Source organism: Amblyomma mixtum, chromosome 3 (genome assembly GCF_055824585.1).
Source record: "Amblyomma mixtum isolate Tamu chromosome 3, ASM5582458v1, whole genome shotgun sequence".
In the NCBI taxonomy this organism is placed as follows: domain Eukaryota; kingdom Metazoa; phylum Arthropoda; class Arachnida; order Ixodida; family Ixodidae; genus Amblyomma; species Amblyomma mixtum.
Genome location: NC_143014.1, coordinates 64,556,595 through 64,574,595, shown reverse-complemented (window position 1 = coordinate 64,574,595; position 18,001 = coordinate 64,556,595). Strand labels below are relative to the sequence as shown.

Sequence of the window (18,001 nt, the reverse complement as noted above, 5' to 3'; positions counted from 1 at the left end):
GTTTTTTGTTTTTTTTTGTTTCTGTCAAGGTGGATTTGGCTCGGTTATCTCTAGCCCTGTAAACACCATACAACATCTAAAGACATTGAAAAGATATGCAACAGCAACATCAGCAGCTGTGCTAGCATTACTCATTCTGCATGTATTGCTGTTATATCATCGTTTACAACACTTGCATGCATTTGCCTGCTCGCAGTGTCAACTTTAGGGTAAAAGAGCTGATTTTCAACGTATGTGTAATGCCAAGTTTTTCAGGGGTGCAGTGGAGAATAATTATGAAAGGTTTGCTGAAATAGTCTGTTTCATGATTTCACAAAAGTGATCGTAGCCAGAGTCTAGCATCTGAAAAGGATGCCAACTGTATGCTAGGCAAACATCAATCAGGAAGCATCAGCTGTTTGTAAACGGTTCTTCTTGCACTGTACTTGAGAATACGCTTGCATAAGTGTTAAATTTACATCGTTTCGTGCTGTTTAATGAAGTAGAAGGAGACACATGCCTGCAACAAGATGGAAAGTTTAGTGGTCACTGAGGCCTGACCTCATCGAAAAATGAAAAATAATTGTTTGTGCATTCAAAAGTGCATAACATCTTGATGCTATAATCAAAGCACACGAAATGGTATTAATATGCAGCATCTGTTACAGCTGTTGTGATTAATACCGTCACTCGAGGTTGCAGACTGGCACCACCATTGTGTTAAATAGACTAATCTCCCATTGCAAACTACTAGTCTAATCTCACTATGTTTTAAAATAAAAGGCCGATGTTCACTATACATAGCATTTGAGTGCATTCACTTTTCTTTTGTATTGCTTTTCTGTGTGTCGCAGTGGCTTAGTGCCTTTGGTGTTGGGCTGGTAAGCCCTGAGCTTGCAGTATGGAATTCTCACCTCTCCGGCTGCAGTAGTCACATTTTAATGGAGGCAAATGCAAAAATTTCCATGTGCTGTACAGTGTCAGTGCACATTAAAAACCTCCAAGTGGTTGCAATTAATTAGTCCGGAGCCCTCCACTAGTGTCCCTCATAGCCTGTGTACTATTAGGGACATTAGACCCCACATATCTCATGTTGCCTGTTCTCATGTTATTGTGTACTGTGTTCCATGCAATGTGTACTATGTTGAATATTTGTGCTTATTTCTTTATTGCTTTCATGTTGTATCATTTTTTGACGCATACATATTGCTGCCATCCAGCCATCCATTAGCCTCCTACTTTCATCACTGTGTGTACTGCATCCCCCCCCTCGTGTAATACCTTCTGTGATTCTCTTTTGTATTTTGTGAAAAAATGAACAAGGAGAGCACTTATTTGATAATCAAGTAGCCTAAATGGAATTTTTATTCCTGCAGGTTGAAGAAATCATTGTGAGGCCAGAGTTGGATTTGGTCACCATCTACTTGCATGACAATGCCATTATTAAAGGGAGGAAGGTCAGTTGTTCCTTAGTTTGCGTGTTATGCTTCTGCTTATATTAATGCACATGAAAACAAGTCTAGTGGAATGTGCACTTTGTAAAGCTTGGAATTGTGGATATGTGCAGCTGAGGTGCTGTTTATGGGTTTTGCTGTACCTGTGTAACGAGATATAAGAAAAAGGGTCTCTCAAATTCTGTCAGGCCTAAGGACTGGTGAAGGGACAAAGGGCACCACTAGAGCTTCCCTTTATTGCACGACCTGCCGCGGTGGCTCAGTGGTTATGGCGCTGAGCTGCTGACCCGAAAGACACGGGCTCGATCCCGGCCGCGGCGGCCGAATTTCGATGGAGACGAAATTCCAGAGGCCCTTGTACTGTGCGATGTCAGTGCCCGTTAAAGAACCCCAGGTGGCCGAAATTTACGGAGCCCTTCACTACGGCGTCCCTCATAGCTTGAGTCGCTTTGGGACATTAAACCCCAATAAACCAAACCAAACCTTTATTGCACAAATTTGCCTCAAGTGTCCTGTTTCAAACTCTACCCAGCAACCTTCCTCTTCAACTCATTTACCTCTTGGCTAGGGCTCTGCCTAGTACTATATGCTGCATCATTCTGTAAAATGAAGCGTGTATATTTTTGGCTGGCCAGAGCTGAGAGCATTCTCACATTTTCTGCCATGCTCAGTGTCCATTTTAACAGTTATTATCACACGTAAAATGTTTTAGGGGTTAATCTACGAGACGAACTACTTTGTACTCGGTAGATGGTGGAAGGGAAATATAGCAGATTGTGCTAATAGCACGTAGGCAAAGGTGCTCGATTGACAATGCTGCAAGCTGGCTCGACGAGAGGATTGCCTACCCTGGCATATCTGTCATGTGGTTCACAGTTTTTGTTAACTATGTCTATGGAGGCATACTTTGTGTAGGTGACACAGGGCTTTAGCCTTATGGATTGCCAGGGTCGTTGCTGATTGGATCTTCAGCCTGAAATGCTGTTACTATAATTGTTTGTTATATTTCACCTTCAGTTGTGCATACTGAACCATTAATGGCTTGTGCTATTTCTGAATCATCTCTTAAAACATTATGCGCATAATAAGTTTTAGAGCCGTTTTGGAAATTTGCTTTGCTGTGGGAAGTAGTGTCTCTTATTTTGCTTTCTTACTGCTCTCCTAGCTTTTCATCCAAATTTTTAGGCACTTTTGGTTGTCAAGGGTTTGTGCTTGCTATTCCAGTAACGGTTGGGATTGGTACTGCAGGCCGAGCACAAGACATTTCACATGAACATAGTTGATGTCGAACACTTCGAGGAAAAGCTGCGAATGGCTGAAAAGAGCCTGGGCATCCATGCTGATGCTGGGGTTCCACTGGTATACGAGCGAAACCAGGAGAGCACGTGGCTGTTGCTGGCCTCCCTCATTGCAGTGGCCCTGATGATCCTGCTCATGTTTCGCAGTGGCACTATCAAGACACCCCAGGCAATGGACTTCTTTGTGAGTGCTTTAGAGGTTAATTTGTTTAGTGGCTTGGTTTTAGCAATTGCATACTCACTGACACATACTGTTAATTTTCATCGAGTTGGCATATTACGACTGATTATGGCAGTTACATACACTGTTTGTTCAACCATATGACTTAGAAAAGAAGCACAAACAATGAAGCAGTTGCATAGTCACTGCCACATACTGCCAGTTTTCATAGAGTTGGTGTGTTAGTATAACTGTTTATGGCAGCAACGTGCACTGTTGTACAGCCTAGCCCAGATATACTGAACCCATATATTTTGAATTATTGACTATATTGAACACACAGATTATCCCCTTGAAAATCTTGTGAAAAAGTACAAGAAGGCTGCGCTGTATATTGAACTGGAATTTCGCCATTCGTTTCCTATGTCGAAATGCGCTCTGTGCCCTTGCAAATTTCGCTTCTCCTAACAGCTGTCTTCGATCTCTGTGTGAACAGAGACATGTCGGCTGCGCAGCATTGAGCACCTGCTGGCAACGCTAGCACTGTGAAACCACGTGATGAGCTGAATGTGAAGTGTGCTTCAGGATGGCCTTCAGTCACTTGTACTCATTTTCCACGCCACATCGCTGTCATGCGGTGAAGCCAATTTAACTAAAGCTTAGCATTGCCCCTTGCCTAGTGTGCTTCACTGCCGAAGGCATTGCGGAAGCCAACTGTACGCTAACTTTTACAATTTACTGGTAACAGGATTAGACATCTTATGAAATGCAGTGGCTAATTCCGAAGCACCATCCACAGCTGCTTCGATGCGAAGCAGTTAGACCCAGCAACGCCTAGCGACCGGTGCATTGCCAGCATGCCAGCGGGCGGCATGTCACTGCAAGAAGCGCATCACTAGCATAGGTCTAGTGTATTCTCTCTTCTATGTTACAGATAAGCCTATCTGTTGCCATTTTTTTATATTCCGAATTATCGATATATCGAACTGTTCCGCAATCCCCTTTGAGTTCGATATATTTGGGTTGGACTGACACTGGACATGGAGTGCTGTACTTCATGTTTGTTCTTCCCTTCTGCCATTGTTGTGTGGTTCAGCACAACAATGGCCAATGTCTGGGACATTGTCAAATTCTACCCTTACCTCTCTGGCAATCCTTTTGAAATTTAGAAGGCTTGTCATGCGCTTTGTTGACTTTCCAGCCTGAAAGACCCATTCAGCCGCCTTGCTGGGTGGGCTGTTCATCTGCAGGAATATGATTCCCGCGAAGCCTGTCGCAATGGTTGCACGCATCAAGAAGCCAATGCTCTGTCTTGCTGCCCATTTCCATCTGAGATTGTCGGCCTTTCCACCTCTAACACCTCACCGGTGTCGCTCCACATCAGTGACATGCTTTCAGCACAGCATACAGACACCTGGATCGCTTCTCTTCTTGACTTTCTTGCCAATCTAACGGCTGCTTCTCCTTCATGGGCTCTCCGCTGTCATACTTCCCATTTTACAATTCGTGACAGTCTCTTTTATCGCCGCAACTGCAGCTCAGACTCACAAATGGCTGCTAGATATTCCTTGATACTTGTGCTCGCAAATCTGCGCATATTCCCACCCTGGCCCATGACGTGGCCATGCAGGTGTTTTCTAGACCTACACCCGAATCTGGCTGTGTTACTACTAGTGTGGCATGTATGTACATACATCCTCAAGTAACTGTGTGCATGCGTTGCCTATCAACGTCGCAAGACACCTCCTCATCATTCTGCTGGAGAGTTGCAGTTGATACGTTGCCTACCCTGCCCCTTTCAACCATGTCAGCACTGATATATATGGCTCACCTCCGTACACTGCAGCCTGCAACCTTTGGGCTATTGCTGCGGTTTATTATCTGACGAGGCAGGCAGGAACCACCTCCCTTCTGGCTGCCACAGTGACAGGCGTCGCCTCCTTCATTGTGCAACAATTCGTCCTTCGTCATGGTGCACCTCGTGAACTGCTCAATGAAAGGGACACATCTTCCTGTCCGACGTTGTAAAAGTTCTGCTCACCAAGTGCAGTATAATTTATTGGACCATCTCCACCTATCATCTGCAGACCAATGACCTCACCGACCAATAAACCGCACCCTCGGGGGACATGCTTTCTATGTATGTCACTTCCAACCGCTCAAATTGGCATCTCGTCCTTCTGTATACACTTACATTACCATTGTGCAGTTCACTACCGGCTTCTCTCCTTTCCTTTTTCATTACAGCCATCAGCCCTCTGCTGCAGTAGATACTGTTAATCCTTACCAACCTGACTCTTCCGAATATACCCGTTTCTGTAGCCGTGCGACACACAGAAGACTGTCACCAAATCACCCGCTCACTCACGGCTGGCCAGAAATCCCACCACAACGACGATCACACCACACCACACTTCTCTTCTGGCACTCTTGTCTGGCCCTGGATCCCGTCAAGTACACTCCAGCACTGTCCTTGAAATTTCTTGCCAAGTGGCACTGTCCCTGCCACGCCCTGGAGCGTACATCTCATATTAACTATGTTGTCGAACCCCTCACACCATCTCCAGATATGCACTGCCACAGATGCGAGTCTGTTCATGTCCAGCACCTCAAGCCATACTCTACTATGTTGTCTGCGCATTGGACACGCACACTTTACAGACGGCTTCCTACTGACAAAACGAGAAACCAGTCTGTGAAAAATGGGGATATGAACTTACAATGTATAGCATTTTATTCTCACGTGTGAAACTTGAAAAAGTAAGGAAAAATTACTCAGTTTTACAATGAACACCTTTCTTTTCACCCTACACTGGTCTTAAGCGACAATGCAATTGTTGACATATCTTGTGTTTTTAGCTTTTTAAGAGAAGCAGGCTTTCTCGAGAGACTATAAATTCAGATCCACTGCTTTGCTTCACTTTTTTTTTATACAACTCGGCCATCTTCTCATGCCTGAGAAGAATGCTGAGGTCTTTACTTGATTGGTTGGGAGCCTTGGGATCCTTGTCTAGCCAAGAATAGCCTCTGAGGTTATTTGACTTTCTTTAAAGGTTTTAATACCAGGCATTTCTAAAATTTCTTTCCCAGCATTACAGTGTAGTAGCAACTAACCTTTTAGGCTCTTTGTATCATCAAAGTTTTTCTCTTTTTGGTGAAATTTCGCAGAAAACAATTTTTTTACACCTTGAGTTTGGTGCATGATAGCCTTGGATGCTTATGTGCTACTAAACCTAATACAACACGACACTCTTTTTAATATGTATAGATAGAGGCATTGAAAGCACAACCTGAAAAGTTGAGCCTGTGTTTAAATCTGCATCAGTCTCACCCTACCTTTAGCTAACTTTTTTTTTTAACCAGACAACTGGAAAGCTGGTATGCTTTAAACTTTGCACGCACTTTGTGAACAAAGTGGTATACATGGCCATAGGCATGCACAGGTCTCTATATAAGAGGGGGCCAAAGTTCATGGTAGTAGTGCCCTTTTGTGTCTTCTGGGTAGCAGGCAACAATATGGTACAAAATTTGCACCCCCTTCCTCATGTCTGTTAAGGGGGGCAGCTACGTCCTTGCCCCCCCCCCCCCCCACTACACGTGTCTGTGTATCTTTTGCCCTAGTTGGCATTGGAATGTGCCTACAGTTCAGTGCTAATTGTAATAATGACTTCTTAACCAGTTTGTTACATTTAAAACCATAGAGACTGGTCATGAGAAGAACTGTTGTATTAATCAGTTTGTGGTTTCTCTTTTTGTGTTTGTGTGTTCTATTAGTCTCAGATGGGAAGAGCTCGTTTCACGATTGTTGACCCATTGACTGGATCTGGAAAAGGCGTGCGTTTCAAGGATGTTGCAGGACTGCAGGAAGCTAAACAAGAGATAATGGAATTTGTTGACTACCTTAAGAGACCAGAACGTTACACTGTAAGTACCAAAGAGAGTTGAAGAAAGTCATTTTAATGTTATCTGAGTCTGTGTATCCGTAAAATATGATATGTTGAGTTGGGTGTTCCAAAGCCGCACATGAGATTTGAGAGGGTTCATTAATGTGCGCTGTCATCACGCAGCATGTAAGCAGTTTGTATTTTTCTTCCATTTAAATTCGGCTGCCATTCAATCCCGTGACTCTGGGTTCAGTAGAAGGAAGGCAACGAAGGCCAATGCATCGCCATGGAAGGTACTCTCTTAAAATAAGTATATTTATACTAGTGTGCAAATAAGCAAACAACATAAGCTTCTTGGTTGTTAGTGTCCACTCAAAGCTACTTTGCTCTATTCTGATCGGAGCCAGTTGTTGCCAACTGGCTTTTTGTGCATTTTTCACGCTGACAATTTATGCAGCTCATACTATCAGACTTTGTATCAATGTATTACACTTTACTCATTTACTTTACCTTCCGATGCATAATGGGCCTCTGTCAACTCAACCTTAGCACATGCTGAAGGGCAGTGGTCAACCATTGCCATGCGTACACTACAGGCGTGCACTCAGCCTTTGCTGGAGCCGCCGCGGTGGCTCACTGGTTATGGTGATCGACTGCACACCCAAAAGATGTGGGTTCAATCCCGGCTGCGGCGGTAGCATTTCAGTGGAGGCGAAATGTTAGAGGCCCATGTACTATGCGATGTCACTGCACATTGAAGAACCCCAGGCGGTTAAAATTATGTGGAGGCTTTCATTACGGTGTCCCTCATAGCCTGAGTCGCCTAGGAGCATTAAACCCCATAAAGCCAAAACCAATCAACCTCTGCTGGGAGGAGAGTTGTCACACCACATGGGAAATGCAGAAAGTCACAGTTCACAGAGGACATGTATTGATGGCATCCTCTGGTGACACCTTTTTCTACACACCCACCCACGCTGGCTCTCACGAGGAGCAGAGGCTTTGTTGTGTGAACAGAGCAGTTCAGCAACAAGGTCACCACTAGCATGCCACTATTTTGCATGATTGCAGGTCAGCCTTCATAGTTTTGGGCTATGCTTTTGAGAAGAAGGTTGACTGACAATAAATACAGCAGGTCATTTTAGCTTTAAGCATAACAATATTTATGAAAGGGTGGTGCAATAGTCTGGAGGTCCCTGCTTTACTGGAAGAAGTGTTTGAGTGAGCGCAGGCACTTTAAAAGGGGCGAACAACTATCTGTCTTGAAGAAACAGCGCAAGAGGCAGCGGATGTAGAAAGAACAGACACCACCAACGCCGGCTCTCAAATGATCGTTTATTCACGAAATGCAGTAGTAGTACATACTCACAAAACAACCAAAGAGAAGAAATCAGTGAGGCATGTCTGGATATGAAGGCTCCCTTTCATGCGTCTTTTGCGCCGTTTTTTTTTTTTCCAAGATGCTTTACCAACTAGCTCAAATGTCAGTACTATTAATCTATCTGTCTGTTGAGCTGCACTTCAGTTGTCCAAATCATCAGGGATAGGAGGGCAGGCCACACTGACAGCATTTCATGAAAGCAGGAGCTTTCCTTTGGAGGTCCTAGCCACTGGTTTGATGCCAGTGTCAGATTTCAATATTTCATTGCCTCTGAGACCTGTGGGCATTGCAAGTTGTATTTGCAGTGTGTGCCTGTGATGCTGATCGACAACCACAATGTGATTGATCTCAAGGTTTCTGTGGTGTTTTTAGCTAGTTTTATCATGGTGGAAGCACCTTGGCATGTGCCTTAACGAGTGGCAAAGTCCAGATGCATCACTGCGAACCGAAAAACAAGCTGCAGTCTTTAGAGTGACTGCTCAGACCTCTGGGCAAGACGCGCAAGCCCTTGGCTCAATCTGTAAACATAACACTTGAAAGGGCACGTGATATTACTGGCTCTTTTTCAAAATCCATGGTTTACTTGAGAATTGGGAGCATTTGTAAATCATGAAGTAACACTTTCTGGTGGGCTGTTAGCACAAAGCTTCGATTGGATATGGCTGCACAAACTGGTTGAGGACACAGAAGAAACAGGAGCAGGCCAGACAAGCACTGCACCATGCTTGTCTTGCCTGTGTGTGCTTCCTTTGCATCCTTGTCCAGAGTGCAAAGCCATATCCTGTTTGAGCTTTTTAGATTCTACTTCGTACTTCATTAAAGGAGGTGTTTATTCTGGTCTTTCCAGTCTCTAGGTGCCAAAATACCCAAGGGTGTATTGCTCTTAGGACCGCCTGGTTGTGGAAAGACAATGTTGGCCAAAGCAGTTGCTACTGAAGCCAGCGTTCCATTCTTGGCCATGGCTGGATCTGAATTCATTGAAATGATTGGAGGCAAGCTTTGTTTTTGTTGCCAATGTCCTGTGCTTTCCAGTATCATCCAGTGCGGTTCCACATGCCCACAGTAGCTTTTCTCGAAATGAAATAGAGAAAACTGTAGCTACAGCATTTAGTTTTGCAGTGCATCAGTTATGTGGCTCATTTGATAGCGTACAAGTCCCTTTTCATGGTGACGACTAAGCCTGCAAGTGAGGCAGCAAATATTCTGAACCCTTTAACAGCCAAATAATAAAGTAATTTGAGCCACAAAATCATTTTTGCTATAGTGCGCGAGCTAATGCACCTGTGTTGAAAAGTAAGCCTACGCATTTGTTAGTGTTCCTCATAATTTTTGAAATCACTATAATGGTGTTATGTAACCTGAGGCACTCAGTTTATTTTGGGTAACCAACTTGATTTATTCTTAGGGCTGTACCCTTGATGAAAATCATACGAGCAGTTTTTTTTCTTACTTTGACAAAGGTGCATATTGGGTTTGTAGCAGTAGAAACCTGTTTGGTGCTACTGCAAACCCAGTCTGCCGTGGTGACCTAGTGTTGTTAGCACCAACCTCACAGGAGGTGCTGTGTTCGATCCCGAGTGCTGCCGGGTGCCTAGCAGTTTTCCGTTGGGTACAAGCTTTCCCCTGGCCTGGTATTCGGCTCCATGGGGCGAAGTGCTTGGAAAATTGGTCTTTGACCCCACGTTGTACAGACTGAAAACACTCTGGCCTTGGCATCCTTTGGCCGAGGTGCTTTTGCACTGTTCAAATCAAATCTTAACCTTGTCAGAAACCTATTTGACCGCTGCTTGCAGCTCTATCACTTGCTCCCTGTAACAGGGCAGTGTGGTGTTTTCAGAACAGTCTGTTCTTATCAACTTGACAAGTTCTTTCCCAGTATTTGAAATCCTAAACTAAGTACTAATCAGTGAAGGAGGAAAGGATAGCCTTGAAAGAATACAGGGGCCTCTATGGGCATCTATGAGAAAGCATTCCTGCTGTGGTTTTATCCAGCATTTTGCATGTGTGTCTGAAAATTTAAGCGCTGGCCTTCATGCTGAACAGGCCATTAAGTGGGCGATAACTGTTGTAGAGAATTTTCATTTAGTCATATTATAATACTGAGTACTCAGCTGCACAGCTTGGTTACAAGTCATGTTGTCACAATAAAGGACTACTAACGTGGAGGTGGGGGCAATTTAACATTTTGTGGCTATGATTACCTTTGTTCTTCAGAGGCCCCCCTTTTCATTATAATGAATCATTTTTCAGTATACCAAGTAAACAATTTTAAAACAGCTAAAGCACCAAGCTGAAACCAAAACTGCTGTGTGGCCGTGGGCAGTACTTCATTAATACAGTCAAATCCACTTATAACAATACTGAAGTGCCATGGAAATACCATTGTTATAACCAATAATTGTTATAACAGGGTTGTGCCGAAAATACCATAGAACACATGCAAAAGCTGACGGTGCCGCAACTGACCATTGTTATATCCGATATATTGTTATAACCGGTATTGTTATAAGTGGGTTTGACTGTACTGTATTTGATCTAGCGGTGATGTCGCAAGCATTATTGAAAAAACTCTCGTACATGCATTTTAATTGATAAATTAGCAACTGCAAACAATAGCTCTGTTCACGACATGTGTGGAACGCTTGAATACAAGCTTAAAAATTTTTTTTGCAAGAAGAAAAGTGAGGTTATGAACTCTTTCACTACTGCAAAAAATGACTGATTTTGACTGTTTTAAAATAAAAATTATTTCTTCAAGAAGTGCCATATGCATTGCATATTATAATGCGTCAAACTCTAGCTTATTGAACAAAAAAAATTGAGAGTTGTGTGTGCAACACTTTTCGAAAATTAATTGGTTAAGTCAGCTGGTAACACAAAGAAAAGAATCCATGAAAAACAAAAAGCCACTGCACTGAGCCAAAAGTTGATTACAAAAAATTTAAATACATAAGATGTTGAACACGTTCTCAGCTACCATTCTTTTCATTTTCAGCTGCGTATGTAATGCACTGCACTTTCCGTGCCCTTTAAAGTTAGAGGTTATGACTGCTATGCCACTAGAGAAAGCAGTCACGTGAGAACATGAAGTGGAGGTAGATCGGGAATGTGATGCACATTACACTTGTTCCAATATCTGTTCTTGTTTTTTGATTGCAGAGCTTGCTGTTTCTTCGTTTCGCCATTTTTTTTTTGTTCTATTGGTAGTGAACGGGTTCTGTGGGTGAAGAGGGGACGTATCCTTCCTTGACATCATCGTAATAAAAAATCTGCTGGGGCATTTGGTAAAATATCTTGGCGGTATGTTGCAAAGACCCTAAAGCGCCAAATAAAACCAGTTTCATCATTTACAATTAAAGCACACTACATAAAATACAACGGGAACATTAGAACGAAACACGTGCGAGTACACACCTATTTCCCGGTCTTCTGACACGAATTCTCGCTATCGGAACTGAAATTCGACCATTCCGTAGCTTTGTCTAACTTTCCACTGCTGCTCTAAAAAAAAATACGGCATCAGAACTGGGTAAAGTGCTTGGTGTAGCCTTTCGCCTTTGGCGCACATGGCAAATCAGTGAATTGGATTCTATGGTCATGGACGGGCAGACTACGCCTGGTCAAAGTTTAATTTTTCACGTCAGCTTCTTATGTTAGAAAATGGAAAAACAAAACTGAAGCCAAAGAGTTGGTGTTATAGAAGCAAACTAGATGGCGCAGCTTGTCCAGGAGCACTAACTTGAATTTTTGGGGGCGTGTTCAAAACATCGGTCATATATGTCCGATGGCCTGTGGTGCGGTAACGCAAGAGTAAATGTGTGAGTAAAGTTTATGACACCACTGACACGTTATTGCCTGTAGATATCACGTGAATCATAGTCGCAAAATTAGGAGACTTCAAAATTTATGGGCACAGCAATGAAATGCTATACAGCTGCCAAAGTTTGTGGAAATGAGCGAGATGGAGAGAAGAACCCTTTAAAAAATTGAATTGAAGTATGTGAACCTTAGAAAACCACCCCACAGTTGCCCTGCAAGGCCTTGTGGCATTCATTGCCTAATAATTTGTTCCTCTTGAACCTGTCAAGAGTTTTAAATTAGCACTGATGCAACAAGTCCCTTCCAAGTCATGACGTTAGAATTTTTTTTCTGTACTCCGAGGGTTTTGGATGGCCCTTTGAGGTGCTGACGTTATTCTGTTGGATTTCTGATATGCAGGCCTTGGGGCAGCCCGTGTCCGAGACCTCTTCAAGGAAGCAAGAAAGCGAGCACCTTGCATTGTATACATAGATGAAATTGATGCCATTGGCCGAAAACGAAGCAATGTGTGAGTGACTTCTTCTTGTGAATTTGCCATTTCTAATGCTTTAGGTTTTGATGAAGGACAGCATTATAAAGAAAAACTACAGATGGTGGGATCTTGTGAGAAACAGTGCTCTTGCTTATGCAGCAGAGTTGTCGTACTAGGGCATTTTACTATTGATCCCAAGGATGGACTTCTGTGGTAACGTTAGTGAGTGTGGTTAGTTTAATGTAATCATTTGATAAAACACTTTCAGTGACGTGTGGTAGCCTTTAGCGTTGCTATGAATTTAAACACAATGGCACCTTGTTATAACAGAAGTGGCCATTGTAAAGTAGCGTATTTAATAATTACATTGTAACTGATTGAAAGCACATACTAAAGGATCTATTTATAAACTCATGGTTTAACAGAATGAATAGTGTCACTACCTAAGGAGCCATGCAGGCAGGCATAGGGATGAATGCAAGAATGAGGTCTGTTTTTAATCGCCAAGCCAGGTCTAGCCCGAGCGCTCCTCACGCGCCAACGGTTGCTTTGTTGTCATTTCGGCTAAGCGTGGAGGCCATGCTGTGCTAGACATGCGTTAATAGCTTTACTAGTTGTTTCACACAGCTAGTAAAACACTGAACAGTTGCTTTATAAAGAATTTATTGGACTGCCTTTTTTTTTTTGTACGGAAACCAGTGGCATTTTGCGCAATGCATGCAGTATGTACTGCTGAATTTCAGTGTGCCGCTCCTAGTGCATCTATTTCCTGGGAAGCTAACTGCAGATGCAGTGCAATGGCAGCCAGTCAAGCTCACATTTTGTCAGTGATGTTGCTGTCTTTTGTAATTGGAGTGACAGAGTCTGCATGTTTAATGCGGACAGTTCTGGGGTCACAATGTACCTCAAAAGCATTTTGTGTGCTTGTGGGTGTGCACATTCTAATTAAAGTGAACAGATGTGCCAGGCCTTTAAGAAGGCTTCTCTGCAACAGCTTGCACCTTCACCATGCATTATCGGTTGAGACCATCAGAATTTGGCTTGAAGCAAACAGCCTCTATAAGAACTTGTGTCATTGCAGTGTCTTAGTGAAATCTTTATCCTTGAGTGCTCTGACATCGAAATTCAGCCCGGCCACAGCGGCTGAATTTCGATGGAGGCGAAATTCCAGAGGCCCGTGTACTGTGCGATGTCAGTGCATGTTAGAGAACCCCAGGTGGTCGAAATTTCCGGAGCCCTCCACTACGGCGTCCCTCATAGCCTGAGTCGCTTTGGGACGTCAAACCCCAATAAACCAAACCAATAGCTTGCTTGTTGCTGGGATTTTTAACAGGTAAAGCAAATCATATGCCAGTAATGTTGCCAGATACAAAGAGTATGCTGGGACAGGCAAAAGGATTGAAAAATAAAATGCCCCTGCCCGTGCCACCAGTGTTGCTAGATACAGTAAACCAATTATTCGAATTGCAGTAATTCGAAACCTGTAATTTGAGGAATTTCTGCGGTCCCAAAATTTATAGTGTATATTTTACTGGATAGCTATTAACTTTACCATATAACTGTTAGTTTACTGGATAACTGTTAGTCTGCACAATAATTTAGAAATTGTATTGGTCTGGTTTCAAGCGCATTAATTTTATGCTCTCCATCGCAAAAAAAACCGAAATTGTCAGCGATGTCAGTGTCAGTACAAAATTGTGACAGCAGCTCGTACAGAATGCAGTCTTTCAAGACATTGCAACTGGCCTTTAGTAATAACTAAAAACCTCCTATGACTGCAGGAGTGTTCCAGATGTTTCATTATATAGTTACACTCTTCCAGTGCGCCCTCTGATGAAAAGCGACACTTTCTCCACTTCGTTGACTGTGCAGTTTTATCTTTAGTAGCTGGATGGCACCACAATGTTTTGAATTTCTTGGAAGGAGCAGTAACCGTGGTCTAGTAAAATTTTCATCGACGAGGTGTACATCACTTTGCCATAACAGCTTTCGGCATGGAAACAAAAATGGACGCTGCTCTATACTAAAAATGTCTTATAACTGTATTGAAGAAAGCCAACAGCCACAGAAACCAAGGGGCACAGGGGATTTTGCAATGAAATGCTCAGGCAGCATAGAAACCGACGCAAAAGAGTGGATACTTTTCACAATTTGAAAGAGGTGTCCCTCCTTAAATAAAACTCAAATATTAAGAGAAAGAGAGAGCGAGATGTATTTATAACGAGCCCCTCATTCCCCTTTCCTTGTTTGCTTAATTGCTTAGCGAGGGCCTCGGTTCTGGCAGCCTTGACGCCATAGGAAGCATAAGAGGGTTCTCACGCAGCTTCCACCCTCTCCGTTCGATGACGTTCTACGTCACACCTGCGGTAACTCGGGACGTTCCACGTCCGCCGCTTATGAACGTGGGTGGCGCTGATGAACACTCTCAAGGTTAGGTTACTTGTAAGCATAAATACCCCCGAAAGCAGAAGATTGGACAGCCGTCGCCGTAGCTCAGAGGTACAGCATTGGACGCGTAATTCGGAGGTCGTGGGTTCGGATCCCACCGGCGGCAGTGGTTGTTTTTTCTTCTGCTTTTCTAATCAATTAGCTTTAAGCGATAACATATTCAGTAATATTCTAAATTGATCAACACCACAAAATAAATAAATAAAAAAAAAATCCCCTGTGCCCCTTGGTTTCTGTGGCTGTTGGCTTCTTTCATATTTATAACGAGCCCCTCATTCCCCTTCCCTTGTTTGCTTATTACTGTATTGTTATTTCTAGGTTTCTTTTAGTTTTTGGCACAGCACTTTTGCCAACGTGCAATCGTCATTATGCTCGCTGGTCATGGTTTCCAGCATCGGATACATAAAAACGGGCCATGCTCTGATTTAAAAGTTCTTGTAAAAATTTTCTACTGCATTTCCAACAAAACCATTGCGGAATCCAGCACCTTGGACAGTAAGCGTTCCGTTGTGTTGAAAAAAATTGGGTCCTTAAAATCCAGTATTCGGTCCCTTTAACATATACCATTTGGGCCATTCATATAAGATATACAAATACATCTTTGGTGTGTGTACACAAATCTCTTAACTAAAAAGAAAATGTTTTTGTTCTTTTGGAACATAATTATTGCTTGCTATCCACCCTAGGCAAGAAGCTAATCGTGGTTTTACAGCCTCTCAGAAGGAACTTCCTCACGGACACTTTTTCTTTTTTTGGAAATGGTACCAAAATGGTCATTTAGTACCCATGCTGCACGCTGGGCATGGTGTGCCAGAAAACGCACAAGCTGGGCTCTTCAGGACCCATTAATGACAGTTGGCTTATGACGAGCCTGGCTCGTCAAAGTCTGCTGGCGGGTTAATGAGGGCAGTCAGATAAGTTATTCACATGTTGTTCTTTTTATCTGTTTTTCATGTTGCCTAATTTTGACAGGTGCTGCTTCGCACACACCTGACAGTATTGTTGACTGGTTGACAGCAAGAGTGAAAGTGAGAGTATAAATGCGAGAGAACAATGAAATACCAGGCCTGTTTCCTCTTAAGGTGTTAAAAATGACCAGTCAGTACATTATGAGTGTCGTTGCCCTTGAGGTTTGTAGCAGTGAAGACAAGTGCCATCGCCTTTCAGGCATTTCAAATACCAAAATCACTGTGCAACTTTTATTTGATGCACCAATAATGATGGCATTTTTAGGAATGAAGAACCGTTAGTATTACATGAATTATAAAGGCTTTTGTACCCTTGAGATATGGCAGCATGAGCTGTCTCTCTCAGTTTTTGAGGGCCATGGTTAAAAATGTGAAAGTCTGTCTAAATTTCACAGAGTAGCAGCAGAATTACCATTTTCAGTATGGTTGTGATAGATTGTATTGTCATAGATTGTCATAGATTGTAATGATTGTCACTTTTTATTTGATGTTTATTTTCAGTGGTGCAGAAGGATCAACTGGCGAAGAGGAGCAGACATTGAACCAGCTGTTGGTTGAAATGGATGGTAAGGGTGTGCTTTTTTTTTCCTCACTCTCTCTTTCTCTTAATATTTGAGTTATATTTAAGGAGGGACACCTCTTTCAAATTGTGAAAAGTATCCACTCTTTTGCGTCGGTTTCTATGCTGCCTGAGCATTTCATTGCTGAAATCCACCGGAAAGTGCTCCAAAAAAAATCGTTTTATCAGCCATGGTGGTGCTTGAAGTAGTAGAAGAATGGCATCGTCAACTGTAAACATTGAAGCTTTCTGCCCAGCGTTCTCTTGCATTGCTAACTCCGACCTAACTCCGTTAGGCCAATCAGGTGCTTAATAATAAATAGAGCCCTGCTTAGTGGCACTGTCATGCACAAAACACAGCCGACAAATAACATGCCTGGTTTGAGCGCATGATCGCATAGATAGGTGGCCACGACCACCGCAGTGTGAGGAGGAGGAGGGATGGATTGGATGTGCGCTTCTTCCCGTTGGTCCCTTTTTTAGGTTGGCATGCTCGTCATTGTCTTGGGAAACAGACTGTCCTCAAGTCGCACTGTAGGTTCTCCAAGGATTCCGCCGTAAATGTTCCCAGTTTCAAAGCCAGGAGCAGAGGTGGCATGCATATGCTATCAATGCGGCGGCGGGAGTCATGTAATGCAGTGCGCTGATGCAGACTTGCTCATTGGTTTGCGGCATAACCTGTGGGCCGTGTAATCGCTGACTGATGGCCCCTTTTTTTCAGGTTTCGAGCTTCTTGACTGTGGGAGTAGCGTGAGCAACACAGTTGCACGCTTCCGCTATTCTCGATGGGGACAGACACCCGCACGCTCATACCTGTACCCCCCCCGGGTATTTCATAAGCCATTCTTCATGCAGCACTCGCAGTTAATGTGCCGTCGTCAATGCTTTGCATTTAGTCAGCCCATTCTATGTTAGTTTAACTCATAATAAATGTCACGTTGGTGTTTGCCTTCTCCATAGCACACGGATGCAACCTTGGTTTGCTAGCGATGGGTGCCCCACAGATTAATTTAAAATGTCTCTTATAAGCGAGGTTCTTGATTCAAAGATTACTTGTCCTTTATTGATAAACCAAGTGTCTTCTTCACCCGATGTCTATTGCAAAAGCCTTCCGCTAAATGGGAAAGATAGGGTGGCCAACCAAGTGAGTGAATACTACCTCTTATTCTCAATTGTTTGTTACATCCATGTCTCTTACAAGGGGGTTGAGCCATACAAGCAGCTGAAAAGTATGCCATGCAGGGAAAGGAGTCACCAGAAGCGTTTCAGGCAAGAGGCCAGATAGCCAGGCAATGCTGCAGTCAAAACTGGGGAACTAGGAGCTATAGCCCTGGTGCCTCGTGAAGAAGTAAACATGGTGCTCAACTTTGAATGCCTTTTCCTCAAAACTTATTTTCTGGGCTGTTGCTCACCTTGTGGACCTGATTTCGTCACTGCTGTTTGGCCTATTTTGACCCTGTTTCTTTTGTTGCACTCCCTGAACCACGTCGAATGCTATGACAATTTTGTTTTTTGAGGTTGATGAATTATGAATTCTTTGTATGATATTTTGATCACAGTCTACACTTGTCTATGGCCA

General features: G+C 43.2%; 1 protein-coding gene across 1 annotated transcript in view; it reads left to right on the top strand.

Annotated features, from left to right (window-relative positions):
* Spg7 (SPG7 matrix AAA peptidase subunit, paraplegin) overlaps window positions 1-18,001 on the top strand; it is a 42,426-nt gene that overhangs the window by 4,609 nt on the left and 19,816 nt on the right. The window contains exons 5-10 of the mRNA XM_089579483.1: window positions 1,356-1,436; window positions 2,682-2,915; window positions 6,666-6,815; window positions 9,004-9,148; window positions 12,375-12,483; window positions 16,365-16,429. Coding sequence (XP_089435609.1) covers window positions 1,356-1,436; window positions 2,682-2,915; window positions 6,666-6,815; window positions 9,004-9,148; window positions 12,375-12,483; window positions 16,365-16,429 — 784 coding nt within the window. The remainder of the gene's footprint in view (window positions 1-1,355; window positions 1,437-2,681; window positions 2,916-6,665; window positions 6,816-9,003; window positions 9,149-12,374; window positions 12,484-16,364; window positions 16,430-18,001) is intronic.